This window comes from Gallus gallus, chromosome Z, assembly GCF_016699485.2.
Source record: "Gallus gallus isolate bGalGal1 chromosome Z, bGalGal1.mat.broiler.GRCg7b, whole genome shotgun sequence".
Lineage (NCBI taxonomy): Eukaryota > Metazoa > Chordata > Aves > Galliformes > Phasianidae > Gallus > Gallus gallus.
The window spans coordinates 63,299,819-63,313,591 of NC_052572.1; the positions used below are offsets into that span (position 1 = coordinate 63,299,819).

At 51.1% G+C, this 13,773-nt stretch overlaps 1 protein-coding gene and 1 long non-coding RNA gene across 8 annotated transcripts in view; one reads left to right on the plus strand and one right to left on the minus strand.

Annotated features, from left to right (window-relative positions):
- Positions 1-13,773, plus strand: part of HAPLN1 (hyaluronan and proteoglycan link protein 1) — a 103,506-nt gene that overhangs the window by 65,872 nt on the left and 23,861 nt on the right. Inside the window, exon 1 of one of the 7 annotated variants that reach the window (XM_040655467.2) lies at positions 3,791-3,866. The exons of 5 other annotated variants lie outside the window; for them this stretch is intronic. In XM_040655467.2, the coding sequence (XP_040511401.1) occupies positions 3,791-3,866 (76 nt within the window). Of the gene's footprint in view, positions 1-3,790; positions 3,867-7,309; positions 7,621-13,773 lie in introns of those variants that run through there. One more of the 7 variants, XM_040655466.2, reaches the window with a different exon arrangement.
- On the minus strand, positions 6,495-7,204 carry LOC121108459. The gene is made up of 2 exons (XR_005842978.1): positions 7,068-7,204; positions 6,495-6,936 (listed from the first exon to the last, which is right to left on the minus strand). It is a non-coding gene; the product is annotated as an uncharacterized LOC121108459 (long non-coding RNA).

Sequence of the window (13,773 nt, forward strand, 5' to 3'; positions counted from 1 at the left end):
CAGAGGCTTTATGACATCACAGTGACACAGTGACAAATGCATGCAACTGGGAGAGTTCTTAGCAGGGAAGCGGGGCCAGGCCCCCACTGGGATGGAGTTACAGCGTCACTGGGTAAAGGAAGAGAATCATAGAATCGTTGAACTGTAGAATCGTAGAATCACAGAATCATGGGATGGCCTGGCTTGAAAAGGACCACAGTGATCACCTAGTTCCAACCCCCCTGCCACAGGCAGGGTCGCCAACCACCAGACCCGGCTGCCCAGAGCCACATCCAGTCTGGTCTTGAATGCCTCCAGGAACGGGGCCTCCACAACCTCCTTGGGCAACCTGTTCCACTGCTTCACCACACTCTGAGTGAAGAACTTCCTCCTAATATCTAACCTAAACCTCCCCTGTCTCAGTTTACAACCACTCCCCTAGTCCTATCACTATCCACCCTCGTAAACAGCCGTTGCCCCTCCTGTTTATATGCTCCCTTCAAGTTCTGGAAGGCCACAACGGGGTCTCCGCAGAGCCTCCTCTCCTCTAAGCTACGCAAGCCCAGTTCCCTCAAGCTTTCCTCACAGGAGAGGTGCTCCAGCCCTCTGATCATCTTAGTGGCCCTCCTCTGGACTCGTTCTAAGAGCTCTCAGTCCTTCTTGTGCTGGAGGCCCCAGGCCTGGACGCAGTTCTCCAGATGGGGCCTCACAAGAGCCGAGTAGAGGGGGACAATCACCTCCCTCTCCCTGCAGGCCACTCCTCTTCCAGTGCGGCCCAGGATATAGTTGGCCTTCCAGGCTGCAAGCGCACACTGCTGGCTCATGTTCAGCTTCTTGTCTGCCAGGATTCTCAAGTCCTTCTCCACAGGGCTGCTCTCAAGGGGTTCTTCGCCCAGTCTGTGTGAACACCTGGGGTTGCCCCGGCCCAAGTGCAACGCCTTTTGCGTGGGCCCACTTCTCCAGCCTGTCTAGGTCCCTCTGGATGGCTTCCCTTCCCCCCAGTGTATTGGCTGCACCACTCAGCTTGGTGTTGTCTGCAAGCTTGCTGAGGGTGCACTCGATGCCATCACTGGCATCGAGTCACTGATACATATGTTGCAGAGCACCAGTCCCAAGACCGACCCCTGAGGGACACCGCTTGTGACTGGCCTCCACGCTGACGCAGAACCACTGATCACAACCCTTTGGCTGCGACCTGGCAACCAATTCTTAATCCACCAAACAGTCCATCCTTCAGATCCATGCCTCTCCAATTTAGAGAGAAGGATGTGGTGAGGGACCATGTCAAAGGCTTTGCAGAAGTCCAGGTAGATGACATCCGTCACCTTCCCCCATTCACCGATGCCATCACTCCATCATAGAAGGCCACCAGATTGGTCAGGCACGATCTGCCCTTGGTGAAGCCATGTCTCAAAACACCTCTTTATCCCGTATGTGCTTTAACGTAGATTCTAGGAGGATCTGCTCCATGATCTTCCCAGGCACAGAGGTGAGGCTCACCGGCCAGTAGTTCCCCAGGTCTTCCTTTCTCCCTGTCTAAAAAATGGGAGTAATGTTCCCTTTTCCCAGTCACCGGGGACTGCACCGCACAGCCATGATATTTCAAATATGATGGAGAGCGGCTCGGCAACCAAAGAGCAACTGATGTTATCCACCTGGACTTGTTCAAAGCGTTTGACACTGTCTCACGCAACATCCTGGTCACCAGATTGGATTTGATGGATGGACCGCTTGCTGGATAAGGAGCTGGCTGTGTGGTCACACTCAAGAGAGTTGCGGTCAATGGCTCAGTGCCCAAGGGGAGACTGTTGACGAGTGGTGTTCCTCAGGGATCGGTGCTGGGACCGGTGCCCTTTCACATCTTTATAGGCGACACAGACAGTGGGATCGAGCGCACCCTCAGCAAGTTTGCAGACGACACCAAGCTGAGTGGTGCAGTTGACACGCTAGAGGGAAGGGATGCCACTCAGAGGGACCTGGGCAGGCCTGAGAGATGAGCCCGTGCCAACCTCATGGAGTTCAGCAAGGCCATGTGCTGTCCTGCACCTGGCTGGATCAGACCCTGGGCAACCTGATGATGCTGTGCATTGCTCCTGTTCATTGCAGGGACCATTGGAATAGGTGACCTTTCAATGTCCCTTCCAACTCTGAGGACTCTACGATCATTCCACGTTAAGGAATTCTTTCCCGCAAGGGCGGTGAGACATAGGAACAGGCTGCCCAGAGAGGTTGTGGATGCCCCTTCTCTGGAGGCGTTCACGGCCAGGCTGGATGGGGCTTTGAGCTACCTGGTCTAGAGGCAGGTGTCCCTGCCTACAGCAGGAGGGTTGGAACTAGGTAGTCATAAAGGTCCCTGCCAACCCAGACCATTCTGTGATTCTGTGATCTGCCTGTCCACTGGGGCCCAGGAGGCTGTGATCCAAAATGCTCAGTAAGGACTACCTGTGCCAGCACAGGGATGTTGCCTCAGCGCCCCCTGACCTGTGCTTGCCCTCAGTGCTGTGTCCATGGGCAGTAGGGCTGAGTGGTATTACCAGCAGTCAGCAGCACTCTTCAGTGTCCAGGTTGCTGCGTGCTTGATGAGTTCACATGACTCTGAAGTACTACTGAATATGTCTTTCCTTTGGGCCACAGTTCACTATTTCAGGCACCACAGTGTTCAGGAAAGCACTCCTTAGCAGAAAGTGAGGTGGGAAGAAGTCGCTGCTTCAGAACCACCCTCTCTCATGCTACAAGAGACCGAGAGAAAGCAAATGCGCGCTTTTGATGTAATAAAAGCAAGCACATTTATTCTAGAAGCATACAGCAATATTGAGCAGTCTTAGGGGTCTCTTTCCTTCCGGCCTTGTTGCTTCTGGAGCTGGACAGCTTCCTGCTCCTTTCCTGTCCTGTAGCAGTGCCCTCCCTATGCACAGTGGTGGTGTCTCTGGCCGGATCCCCTTCACTTTACAGCTGCTCTGGAGCTACCTGGGAGCTATGCTTGTGCCGGTATGCAGAGAAGAGTCTCTGTTTTCTTCCCCATCTTCTCACGGCTTTGCCTTCTCTTGCCTCCTGCAAAGATCCTCCTGCATGTGTCTCACATGCTGTAGGTATATCTCCATGAAGGCAGGGTTTGCCTTCATTTGGCGGAGCAGCTTGCAGTGTTTGCAGGAGCTGTTCTGGCAGTGTGTCTCTGGGGCAGCTGAGAGTACCTGGCTCCTCTCCTGGGAATGACAGAGCAGGGGGCGTGATGCAAAGGGCAGGGGCCTCGGGGCCCCGAGATCCCTGCCTCTGGGCTGTGCCCCTTCCTGAGAAACTCGGGCACCGTCTGGCTTGCCTGACCTCCATTCCTCACCTCTCTGCTGCGGCACCTCCTGAGTGTTCTCCACAGGTAAATCACCACGAGGAAAAGGCCCAGCTCTGTGCTCCTCTTGTAGAGCGCCTCCACGGGTCCCCATGGGTCCAGGTGCTCAAATGAAGACCAAAGCTGGTCCAGGGGGTAGGGTAGGTGGTAGTACCGGCTTGCCTTGCCAGTGCCCGGCTTCTCCACGTCCTGGGGATCCACATCCCACATAACCGTGGCCCAGGAGGGGCGTCCGGAATGGGCAAGGCTGCCCACAAACAGGAAGGGCAAGCAGAAGACGAGGAGTAGGGAAAGCCTCGGGCTGAGCATTGCACCTTCCTACAACTTGCTCTCTGGCCGTCACTCTGACCTGAGCTCAATCAAGTCACCAGCAGCACCAGTGTCTGCGCAGCAACTGAGTGGCGGGCAGCAGCACCAGTTGCTGGCTGACCGCAGAGGCTTTATGACATCACAGTGACACAGTGACAAATGCATGCAACTGGGAGAGTTCTTAGCAGGGAAGCGGGGCCAGGCCCCCACTGGGATGGAGTTACAGCGTCACTGGGTAAAGGAAGAGAATCATAGAATCGTTGAACTGTAGAATCGTAGAATCACAGAATCATGGGATGGCCTGGCTTGAAAAGGACCACAGTGATCACCTAGTTCCAACCCCCCTGCCACAGGCAGGGTCGCCAACCACCAGACCCGGCTGCCCAGAGCCACATCCAGCCTGGTCTTGAATGCCTCCAGGAACGGGGCCTCCACAACCTCCTTGGGCAACCTGTTCCACTGCTTCACCACACTCTGAGTGAAGAACTTCCTCCTAATATCTAACCTAAACCTCCCCTGTCTCAGTTTACAACCACTCCCCTAGTCCTATCACTATCCACCCTCGTAAACAGCCGTTGCCCCTCCTGTTTATATGCTCCCTTCAAGTTCTGGAAGGCCACAACGGGGTCTCCGCAGAGCCTCCTCTCCTCTAAGCTACGCAAGCCCAGTTCCCTCAAGCTTTCCTCACAGGAGAGGTGCTCCAGCCCTCTGATCATCTTAGTGGCCCTCCTCTGGACTCGTTCTAAGAGCTCTCAGTCCTTCTTGTGCTGGAGGCCCCAGGCCTGGACGCAGTTCTCCAGATGGGGCCTCACAAGAGCCGAGTAGAGGGGGACAATCACCTCCCTCTCCCTGCAGGCCACTCCTCTTCCAGTGCGGCCCAGGATATAGTTGGCCTTCCGGGCTGCAAGCGCACACTGCTGGCTCATGTTCAGCTTCTTGTCTGCCAGGATTCTCAAGTCCTTCTCCACAGGGCTGCTCTCAAGGGGTTCTTCGCCCAGTCTGTGTGAACACCTGGGGTTGCCCCGGCCCAAGTGCAACGCCTTTTGCGTGGGCCCACTTCTCCAGCCTGTCTAGGTCCCTCTGGATGGCTTCCCTTCCCCCCAGTGTATTGGCTGCACCACTCAGCTTGGTGTTGTCTGCAAGCTTGCTGAGGGTGCACTCGATGCCATCACTGGCATCGAGTCACTGATACATATGTTGCAGAGCACCAGTCCCAAGACCGACCCCTGAGGGACACCGCTTGTGACTGGCCTCCACGCTGACGCAGAACCACTGATCACAACCCTTTGGCTGCGACCTGGCAACCAATTCTTAATCCACCAAACAGTCCATCCTTCAGATCCATGCCTCTCCAATTTAGAGAGAAGGATGTGGTGAGGGACCATGTCAAAGGCTTTGCAGAAGTCCAGGTAGATGACATCCGTCACCTTCCCCCATTCACCGATGCCATCACTCCATCATAGAAGGCCACCAGATTGGTCAGGCACGATCTGCCCTTGGTGAAGCCATGTCTCAAAACACCTCTTTATCCCGTATGTGCTTTAACGTAGATTCTAGGAGGATCTGCTCCATGATCTTCCCAGGCACAGAGGTGAGGCTCACCGGCCAGTAGTTCCCCAGGTCTTCCTTTCTCCCTGTCTAAAAAATGGGAGTAATGTTCCCTTTTCCCAGTCACCGGGGACTGCACCGCACAGCCATGATATTTCAAATATGATGGAGAGCGGCTCGGCAACCAAAGAGCAACTGATGTTATCCACCTGGACTTGTTCAAAGCGTTTGACACTGTCTCACGCAACATCCTGGTCACCAGATTGGATTTGATGGATGGACCGCTTGCTGGATAAGGAGCTGGCTGTGTGGTCACACTCAAGAGAGTTGCGGTCAATGGCTCAGTGCCCAAGGGGAGACTGTTGACGAGTGGTGTTCCTCAGGGATCGGTGCTGGGACCGGTGCCCTTTCACATCTTTATAGGCGACACAGACAGTGGGATCGAGCGCACCCTCAGCAAGTTTGCAGACGACACCAAGCTGAGTGGTGCAGTTGACACGCTAGAGGGAAGGGATGCCACTCAGAGGGACCTGGGCAGGCCTGAGAGATGAGCCCGTGCCAACCTCATGGAGTTCAGCAAGGCCATGTGCTGTCCTGCACCTGGCTGGATCAGACCCTGGGCAACCTGATGATGCTGTGCATTGCTCCTGTTCATTGCAGGGACCATTGGAATAGGTGACCTTTCAATGTCCCTTCCAACTCTGAGGACTCTACGATCATTCCACGTTAAGGAATTCTTTCCCGCAAGGGCGGTGAGACATAGGAACAGGCTGCCCAGAGAGGTTGTGGATGCCCCTTCTCTGGAGGCGTTCACGGCCAGGCTGGATGGGGCTTTGAGCTACCTGGTCTAGAGGCAGGTGTCCCTGCCTACAGCAGGAGGGTTGGAACTAGGTAGTCATAAAGGTCCCTGCCAACCCAGACCATTCTGTGATTCTGTGATCTGCCTGTCCACTGGGGCCCAGGAGGCTGTGATCCAAAATGCTCAGTAAGGACTACCTGTGCCAGCACAGGGATGTTGCCTCAGCGCCCCCTGACCTGTGCTTGCCCTCAGTGCTGTGTCCATGGGCAGTAGGGCTGAGTGGTATTACCAGCAGTCAGCAGCACTCTTCAGTGTCCAGGTTGCTGCGTGCTTGATGAGTTCACATGACTCTGAAGTACTACTGAATATGTCTTTCCTTTGGGCCACAGTTCACTATTTCAGGCACCACAGTGTTCAGGAAAGCACTCCTTAGCAGAAAGTGAGGTGGGAAGAAGTCGCTGCTTCAGAACCACCCTCTCTCATGCTACAAGAGACCGAGAGAAAGCAAATGCGCGCTTTTGATGTAATAAAAGCAAGCACATTTATTCTAGAAGCATACAGCAATATTGAGCAGTCTTAGGGGTCTCTTTCCTTCCGGCCTTGTTGCTTCTGGAGCTGGACAGCTTCCTGCTCCTTTCCTGTCCTGTAGCAGTGCCCTCCCTATGCACAGTGGTGGTGTCTCTGGCCGGATCCCCTTCACTTTACAGCTGCTCTGGAGCTACCTGGGAGCTATGCTTGTGCCGGTATGCAGAGAAGAGTCTCTGTTTTCTTCCCCATCTTCTCACGGCTTTGCCTTCTCTTGCCTCCTGCAAAGATCCTCCTGCATGTGTCTCACATGCTGTAGGTATATCTCCATGAAGGCAGGGTTTGCCTTCATTTGGCGGAGCAGCTTGCAGTGTTTGCAGGAGCTGTTCTGGCAGTGTGTCTCTGGGGCAGCTGAGAGTACCTGGCTCCTCTCCTGGGAATGACAGAGCAGGGGGCGTGATGCAAAGGGCAGGGGCCTCGGGGCCCCGAGATCCCTGCCTCTGGGCTGTGCCCCTTCCTGAGAAACTCGGGCACCGTCTGGCTTGCCTGACCTCCATTCCTCACCTCTCTGCTGCGGCACCTCCTGAGTGTTCTCCACAGGTAAATCACCACGAGGAAAAGGCCCAGCTCTGTGCTCCTCTTGTAGAGCGCCTCCACGGGTCCCCATGGGTCCAGGTGCTCAAATGAAGACCAAAGCTGGTCCAGGGGGTAGGGCAGGTGGTAGTACCGGCTTGCCTTGCCAGTGCCCGGCTTCTCCACGTCCTGGGGATCCACATCCCACATAACCGTGGCCCAGGAGGGGCGTCCGGAATGGGCAAGGCTGCCCACAAACAGGAAGGGCAAGCAGAAGACGAGGAGTAGGGAAAGCCTCGGGCTGAGCATTGCACCTTCCTACAACTTGCTCTCTGGCCGTCACTCTGACCTGAGCTCAATCAAGTCACCAGCAGCACCAGTGTCTGCGCAGCAACTGAGTGGCGGGCAGCAGCACCAGTTGCTGGCTGACCGCAGAGGCTTTATGACATCACAGTGACACAGTGACAAATGCATGCAACTGGGAGAGTTCTTAGCAGGGAAGCGGGGCCAGGCCCCCACTGGGATGGAGTTACAGCGTCACTGGGTAAAGGAAGAGAATCATAGAATCGTTGAACTGTAGAATCGTAGAATCACAGAATCATGGGATGGCCTGGCTTGAAAAGGACCACAGTGATCACCTAGTTCCAACCCCCCTGCCACAGGCAGGGTCGCCAACCACCAGACCCGGCTGCCCAGAGCCACATCCAGCCTGGTCTTGAATGCCTCCAGGAACGGGGCCTCCACAACCTCCTTGGGCAACCTGTTCCACTGCTTCACCACACTCTGAGTGAAGAACTTCCTCCTAATATCTAACCTAAACCTCCCCTGTCTCAGTTTACAACCACTCCCCTAGTCCTATCACTATCCACCCTCGTAAACAGCCGTTGCCCCTCCTGTTTATATGCTCCCTTCAAGTTCTGGAAGGCCACAACGGGGTCTCCGCAGAGCCTCCTCTCCTCTAAGCTACGCAAGCCCAGTTCCCTCAAGCTTTCCTCACAGGAGAGGTGCTCCAGCCCTCTGATCATCTTAGTGGCCCTCCTCTGGACTCGTTCTAAGAGCTCTCAGTCCTTCTTGTGCTGGAGGCCCCAGGCCTGGACGCAGTTCTCCAGATGGGGCCTCACAAGAGCCGAGTAGAGGGGGACAATCACCTCCCTCTCCCTGCAGGCCACTCCTCTTCCAGTGCGGCCCAGGATATAGTTGGCCTTCCGGGCTGCAAGCGCACACTGCTGGCTCATGTTCAGCTTCTTGTCTGCCAGGATTCTCAAGTCCTTCTCCACAGGGCTGCTCTCAAGGAGCAGCCAGCCTATGAAGGAGATTTTCCCTCATTCTGTTAAATATGTGGGGTAGCCCCAACCCCTGTGCAGCACCCTGCTCTTGGCCTCATTGAACCTCATTATGTTTTCATGGTCCCTCTTCTCCAGCCTGTCTAGGTCCCTCTGGATGGCTTCCCTTCCCCCCAGTGTATTGGCTGCACCACTCAGCTTGGTGTTGTCTGCAAGCTTGCTGAGGGTGCACTCGATGCCATCACTGGCATCGAGTCACTGATACATATGTTGCAGAGCACCAGTCCCAAGACCGACCCCTGAGGGACACCACTTGTGGCCGGCCTCCACCCTGACTCATTTTTGTCTTCCCACACACCTCTGAGAGGTGGTGATACTAATGCTTGTTAGTTAGTGAAAAAATTTGCTTTTTTGCACATCTGCTTTTCTAAAACGAGAATTTACCCAAGACTGGGACAGTAGGCACAGAATCAAGCAGAGGTTTGATACCAGACTATTTGTGGAGGGAGGTGTCTCATGGGGCAATACGTGACTGCTGTCTGATCTTCATTCAGTTTCTTTACTTATACTGAAGAAAATATAAAGCTAGTGTATTTTAAGGTAAAAAGTGGCAGTAGTTTAGAACATGAAGTCTGTTACTTCCCTTTTTATTTTACACACTCTTAGGATTCCTGGATAGTTCAGCTAGTGTTAATGCAGACTCTTAGAGATATTTCCTCCACCATGTTAGTCAGTATGAAAGGGTGGGATCAGTGGAAAGGTATTTTGCCTCATCTTTTCATGTCTATGCAGGAGAGACAGATTTCTCTGCCATTTGTACAGTGGGTATTTTAGGTGTGCTGTTTGGAAGACTTTATCTGAAGTTGTAATTTAAGATTTATCAAGCTTCTCTATTACCAGTTGTATGTCAAAAACATAAAAATAACACACAGAGAGTATTTTTTTCATGTCAATTTAGAGGTGGAGACATATGAGTTTGATGTCTGTGTTTTCTTTATCTTCATATAAACAACATGAAATTGATGCTTGAGCCAAATCAGAACAACTTTTCCTAGTCATGCAAAGAACAGAGGTTTTTAGGTTGGTGATTGTTTTTGTTTGTTTTGCCAAATTATGTGGAAAAAAGCACATGTTATACTTCCTAATGTTTTTCACTTAAGGTTCTCTGAGTAATGCATGTGTTCATATGTGTTTATATCAATACTGTGCTTAATGGTTTGTTAACAGGGTGGAATGTCTAAGCAATTTGTGATTTTGAACTGGCAAAACAGTCTAAAAATCTTTTTTTTTTTTTTTTTTTTTCTCTGTTGCTTCCCTGTAAGTTATTCCATTAAAATATGGGAATAATCAAGTTTTGTACCAGGGTCAGAGATTCTGATCTGGATCTGATGGATAAAGTGGATGAAGCTCTTTGCCAAGGGCCACAGACTGACTCATTCTCCCTGCCCTACAGTGTGTTCCTTCCAAACCTGGCTTGCTATTACTCTTGAACACAAAAGCCAGTCAAAAGTAAACAAAACAAAACATCTGGTTATGTTTCCAGCATTAAAATATGGAACAAAACCAAACAAAAGACAGTGAGAGCAAGTCCATTTAGTGCCACTGAAATGGGAACCATTCTAGTCAAAGTAAAGCATATACAGATTGACAGCAACAAGAATTATAGAATCATAGAATCACAAAACTATAGGCTCATAAAATCATTGTATGACCGGTGTTGGAAGGGACCTTAAATCCCACTCTGTTCAAACCCCTGCCATGGGCAGGTTTTCCTCCCAGCTCAGGCTGCTCAGGGCCTCACCCAACCTGGCCCTGAGCACTGCCAAGGATGGACCACCCACAGCTCTCTGGGCAGCTGTGCCTGGTCCTCACCACCCTCTGAGTTAAAAATTCTAATCTAATCCTAACTTCTAATTGAAATACTCCTTTTATTTTGAAGCCATTCCCCCTTATCCTGTCACTATTAAATAGTGTAAAAAGTCAGTCTCCATCCAGATTATAAACTCCCTTTAGGTACTGAAAGACTGTAACAAGATCTCTTTGAAGTGCTCTTTTTCTCCAAACTGAAGGTCAGATCCCTCAGTCTGTCTTTGTATGAGAGGTGCTCCAGCACTCTGAGCATCTTCACGACCCTCTTCTGGACCTGATTCAGCAGTTCCGACTCTTTCTTGTGCTTCGGAACTCAGACCTGGTTGCTGTACTCCAGGTGGGGACTCTCCCTGCTGGCCACCCCTCTGTTGGTGCAGTCCAGGATAACGTTGGTCTACTGGGCTGCAAGTGCACACTGCTGGCTCATGTCCAACTTTTCCTCTACCAGGACCTCGAAATTCTTTTCAGCAGGACTGCTTTCAAGGAGTTCTTCTTCCAGTCTTTATACATATCTGGGATCACCGTGAACCAAATGGATTTGCTGTACCTCATTTAGTTCCAGTGGGTCTACTTCTCAAGCCTGTTTATGTTCCTTTGGATGGTATCCCTTCCTTCTGTCATATCAACTGCACCACTGAGCTTAGCGTTGTCTGAAAACTTGCTGAGGAGCAGTGAGAACAGCAGTGCAAAATGCATAGCAGTCAAACACAGGAGAGAGGGAGATGGAAAACAAAACAAACTTCTTGTGATAAAACACGAGGGACTATTATCAAAGAGATTAATACACTTTTATTTCTTTGCGGTGACACCTCATGAGGACCTCTTGCTGGATCCTTTCTTAAACAATATTTGCTGATATTTACTTACAAGCAAATCAAAACCCAAAACTGATAGTAAGGAAGCAGCAGTGGAAAAATAACACAAATTAATTTACTGTGGTGGCTGGTTCTGTCACAGTGAAGCTATTGCCTGTTTTATGAGGGATGAGGACAGGTAAAATCCCCACCCAGCAAACTTATCTCACCCTGGTTCTGGAGCTGAGACCAGAACCAACAGTCAGGCTGTAGCCATTTCTGCTCCAAAGCAGAAGGAGCTGCCCAGCATGTTCTTCACCATTCATCCACCACCTGATACGCTTGTGTGGCTGTGCACAAGGTCTGTCTCATCTGCAGAAAGGACCCACACTGTTCTGATGAAGGCAATTGCAAACAAGGTGTTACCTGCAATTTACAGACTTTACAGTTGACCCTCCATACAGCTCACAATTTCTCTGATGGGACTTCTGAAGAAAGCAGTTCTGGGGAAAAAGAAGTATCCTTTTCTTCTAGAAGTGTGCTGGACTCTCACGTGTCCCTGACATGCTGAGCACAGTGCTTACCCACCTCCCAGCATCAGGTCTCTGTCTCATCACAGATCACTGCTCACTGCATTATGGTGCCTCAGGACACAGGGCTGAGATAAGCTGTGCCCCCTTCCTATTCCCTGCACTTCCTGGCACCCAGACTCTGGCACCAGCTGAGCCAAGAGCCAGAGGGCAGGTGGCAGCAGCCAGGAGAGGCATGGGGTCAGCTGGGATGCTGACAGAGGTGACAGTGCTTTGGGCAATCCTCCAGCCCTGCTGGCATGACCAAGCTGTTGTTAGAAAGAGTGAGCGCTAACAGCCTGAGTCAGATTCTCCCTCCAACCCTGTCCTTTCTGCTAATATTTATTAGCTTGCCTATTTCAGTATTAAAGACACAACATAGCTGAGCTCTGATTCAGATTTCTCAGCAATAACCACCCAAAAACATAACATTTCCCCTCCCAAGGTAGACAGGCGTATGTGGGACTTCTTTGTCCCTGATGGAAACAGGGAAGGCAACAGAGAAGCTATCCTGGCTGCATTCCCATCCTTCCTTCTCCTCTTATTATGAAAACAGGGCTGGGAACACTTCCTGTTGTGCCCTGCCTGAGGTCACCTCTCCCCTCAGATGCACCACTCTGCTTGCCAGAGCACCCTATGCCCTGTTCATACCAGCAAGATTGCCATGTATATAGAATGGTGTGGGACCCTATGCAGTGGTTTTCATTAGGAGGGTCTCCTGTCTTATTAACCCAGCTTGCAGCACTGAAGCTTGCTCAGTCTGTAGGCACTCTGGCTCATTTGTCCCATGCAGCTAATAGTGATGCTCTTGACACAGCATATCCTAGTCTAGTGGTGTTCCTCAGAGGCCAGTTCTGGGATCAGTCCTGTTTTATATTAATGATGTGGACAAGGGGACAGAGTGCACTCTCAATATGTTTGCAGATGGCACCAAGGTGGGAGGAAGTATCGATCTGCTTGATGAAAGAAAGGCCCTGCTGAGGGATATGAACAGGCTGGATAGCTGGGCTGAGGTTAGTTGTGTAAGGTTCAACAAGAGCAAGTGCCAGGGCCTGCACTTTTTTCACAAAAACCCAATGCAATGCTACAGGCTTGGAGCAGAGTAACTGGAAGGCTCTGTTGCAGGAAAGGATTTGGGTGTATTAGTTGACAGCTGGCTAAACACGAGCCAGCAGTGTGCCCAGGTGGCCAAGAAGGCCAGTGGCATCCTGGCTTGTATCAGAAATAGCATTGCCAGCAGGAGCAGGGAGGTGATTGTCCAATAGAGTTGGAAATCGCACTCCTATGCTATCTCACTGACATACTGAAGAGACGCAGAGAATTGTAGTATCTTTCTTTGTAATCAGCTGCATGCAGTGAGGCTGGTAATTCTTTTCTAGCAAGTGTGTACTTCTGATTCACTGCCAGTTTCAGCTGATGGCTTTGGTGATAGAGGACAGCAATATCTACAGAAGTGCTGAGCTTGCTTAATCAGAGAGGAGAAGAGTTACTGAAAGAAGGAAATAATATTTGAGCATGTGGGTAGTTGAGCAGGCTGCCACCATCAAACTTGAGCATTTCAGGGCTTTCCCAAGGCAGCACAGCCTATCAAAGAAGCCCCTAACCGATGTAATTGGAAGTGAGCACCTGCTCTGAATGACTGTCCTATGCATAGTGACTGCACAGAGTAGCATCAGCAGTAGTGACCTAGAGAGATAAAAAGGAGCAGGGAATCTGGGGTAAGAGTGAGGAAGAGGGGAGCCTGCCAGCTAGAAGTGGCTCAGTGTGGGAAGTCAGATGAAATAGTAATGAAATAGTCAGAAGAAATAGTCAAAGATGAAATAGTGATATTTAGAAGGATATTGGGGGAAAGAGGTGAGGAATAAGATTGAGATTATCAGGAAAGAGGGCAGAAAAGGAAAAGATTTTACTGATTTGAAGATAAAACGGACATCCCGACATTAGTGGAAGTATGTCAGAAGAGGAGCTCAAAGTATAGAATAAAACACACCTGAAAAATGAGCCATTTTAGAATTACATGGGCAGTTTTCATGTCAATATAAAAAATGCTATTTGACACCAGAACAGTTTTCCTGTTTTATGAGAATGGTTTGCTGGATGCCAGCCACATCATGAGGGTCTTAGCATGCTGCAACCTGCACAGAAAAACTGAACTGTGGAAGAAAGGGCAGCACTGATGGAC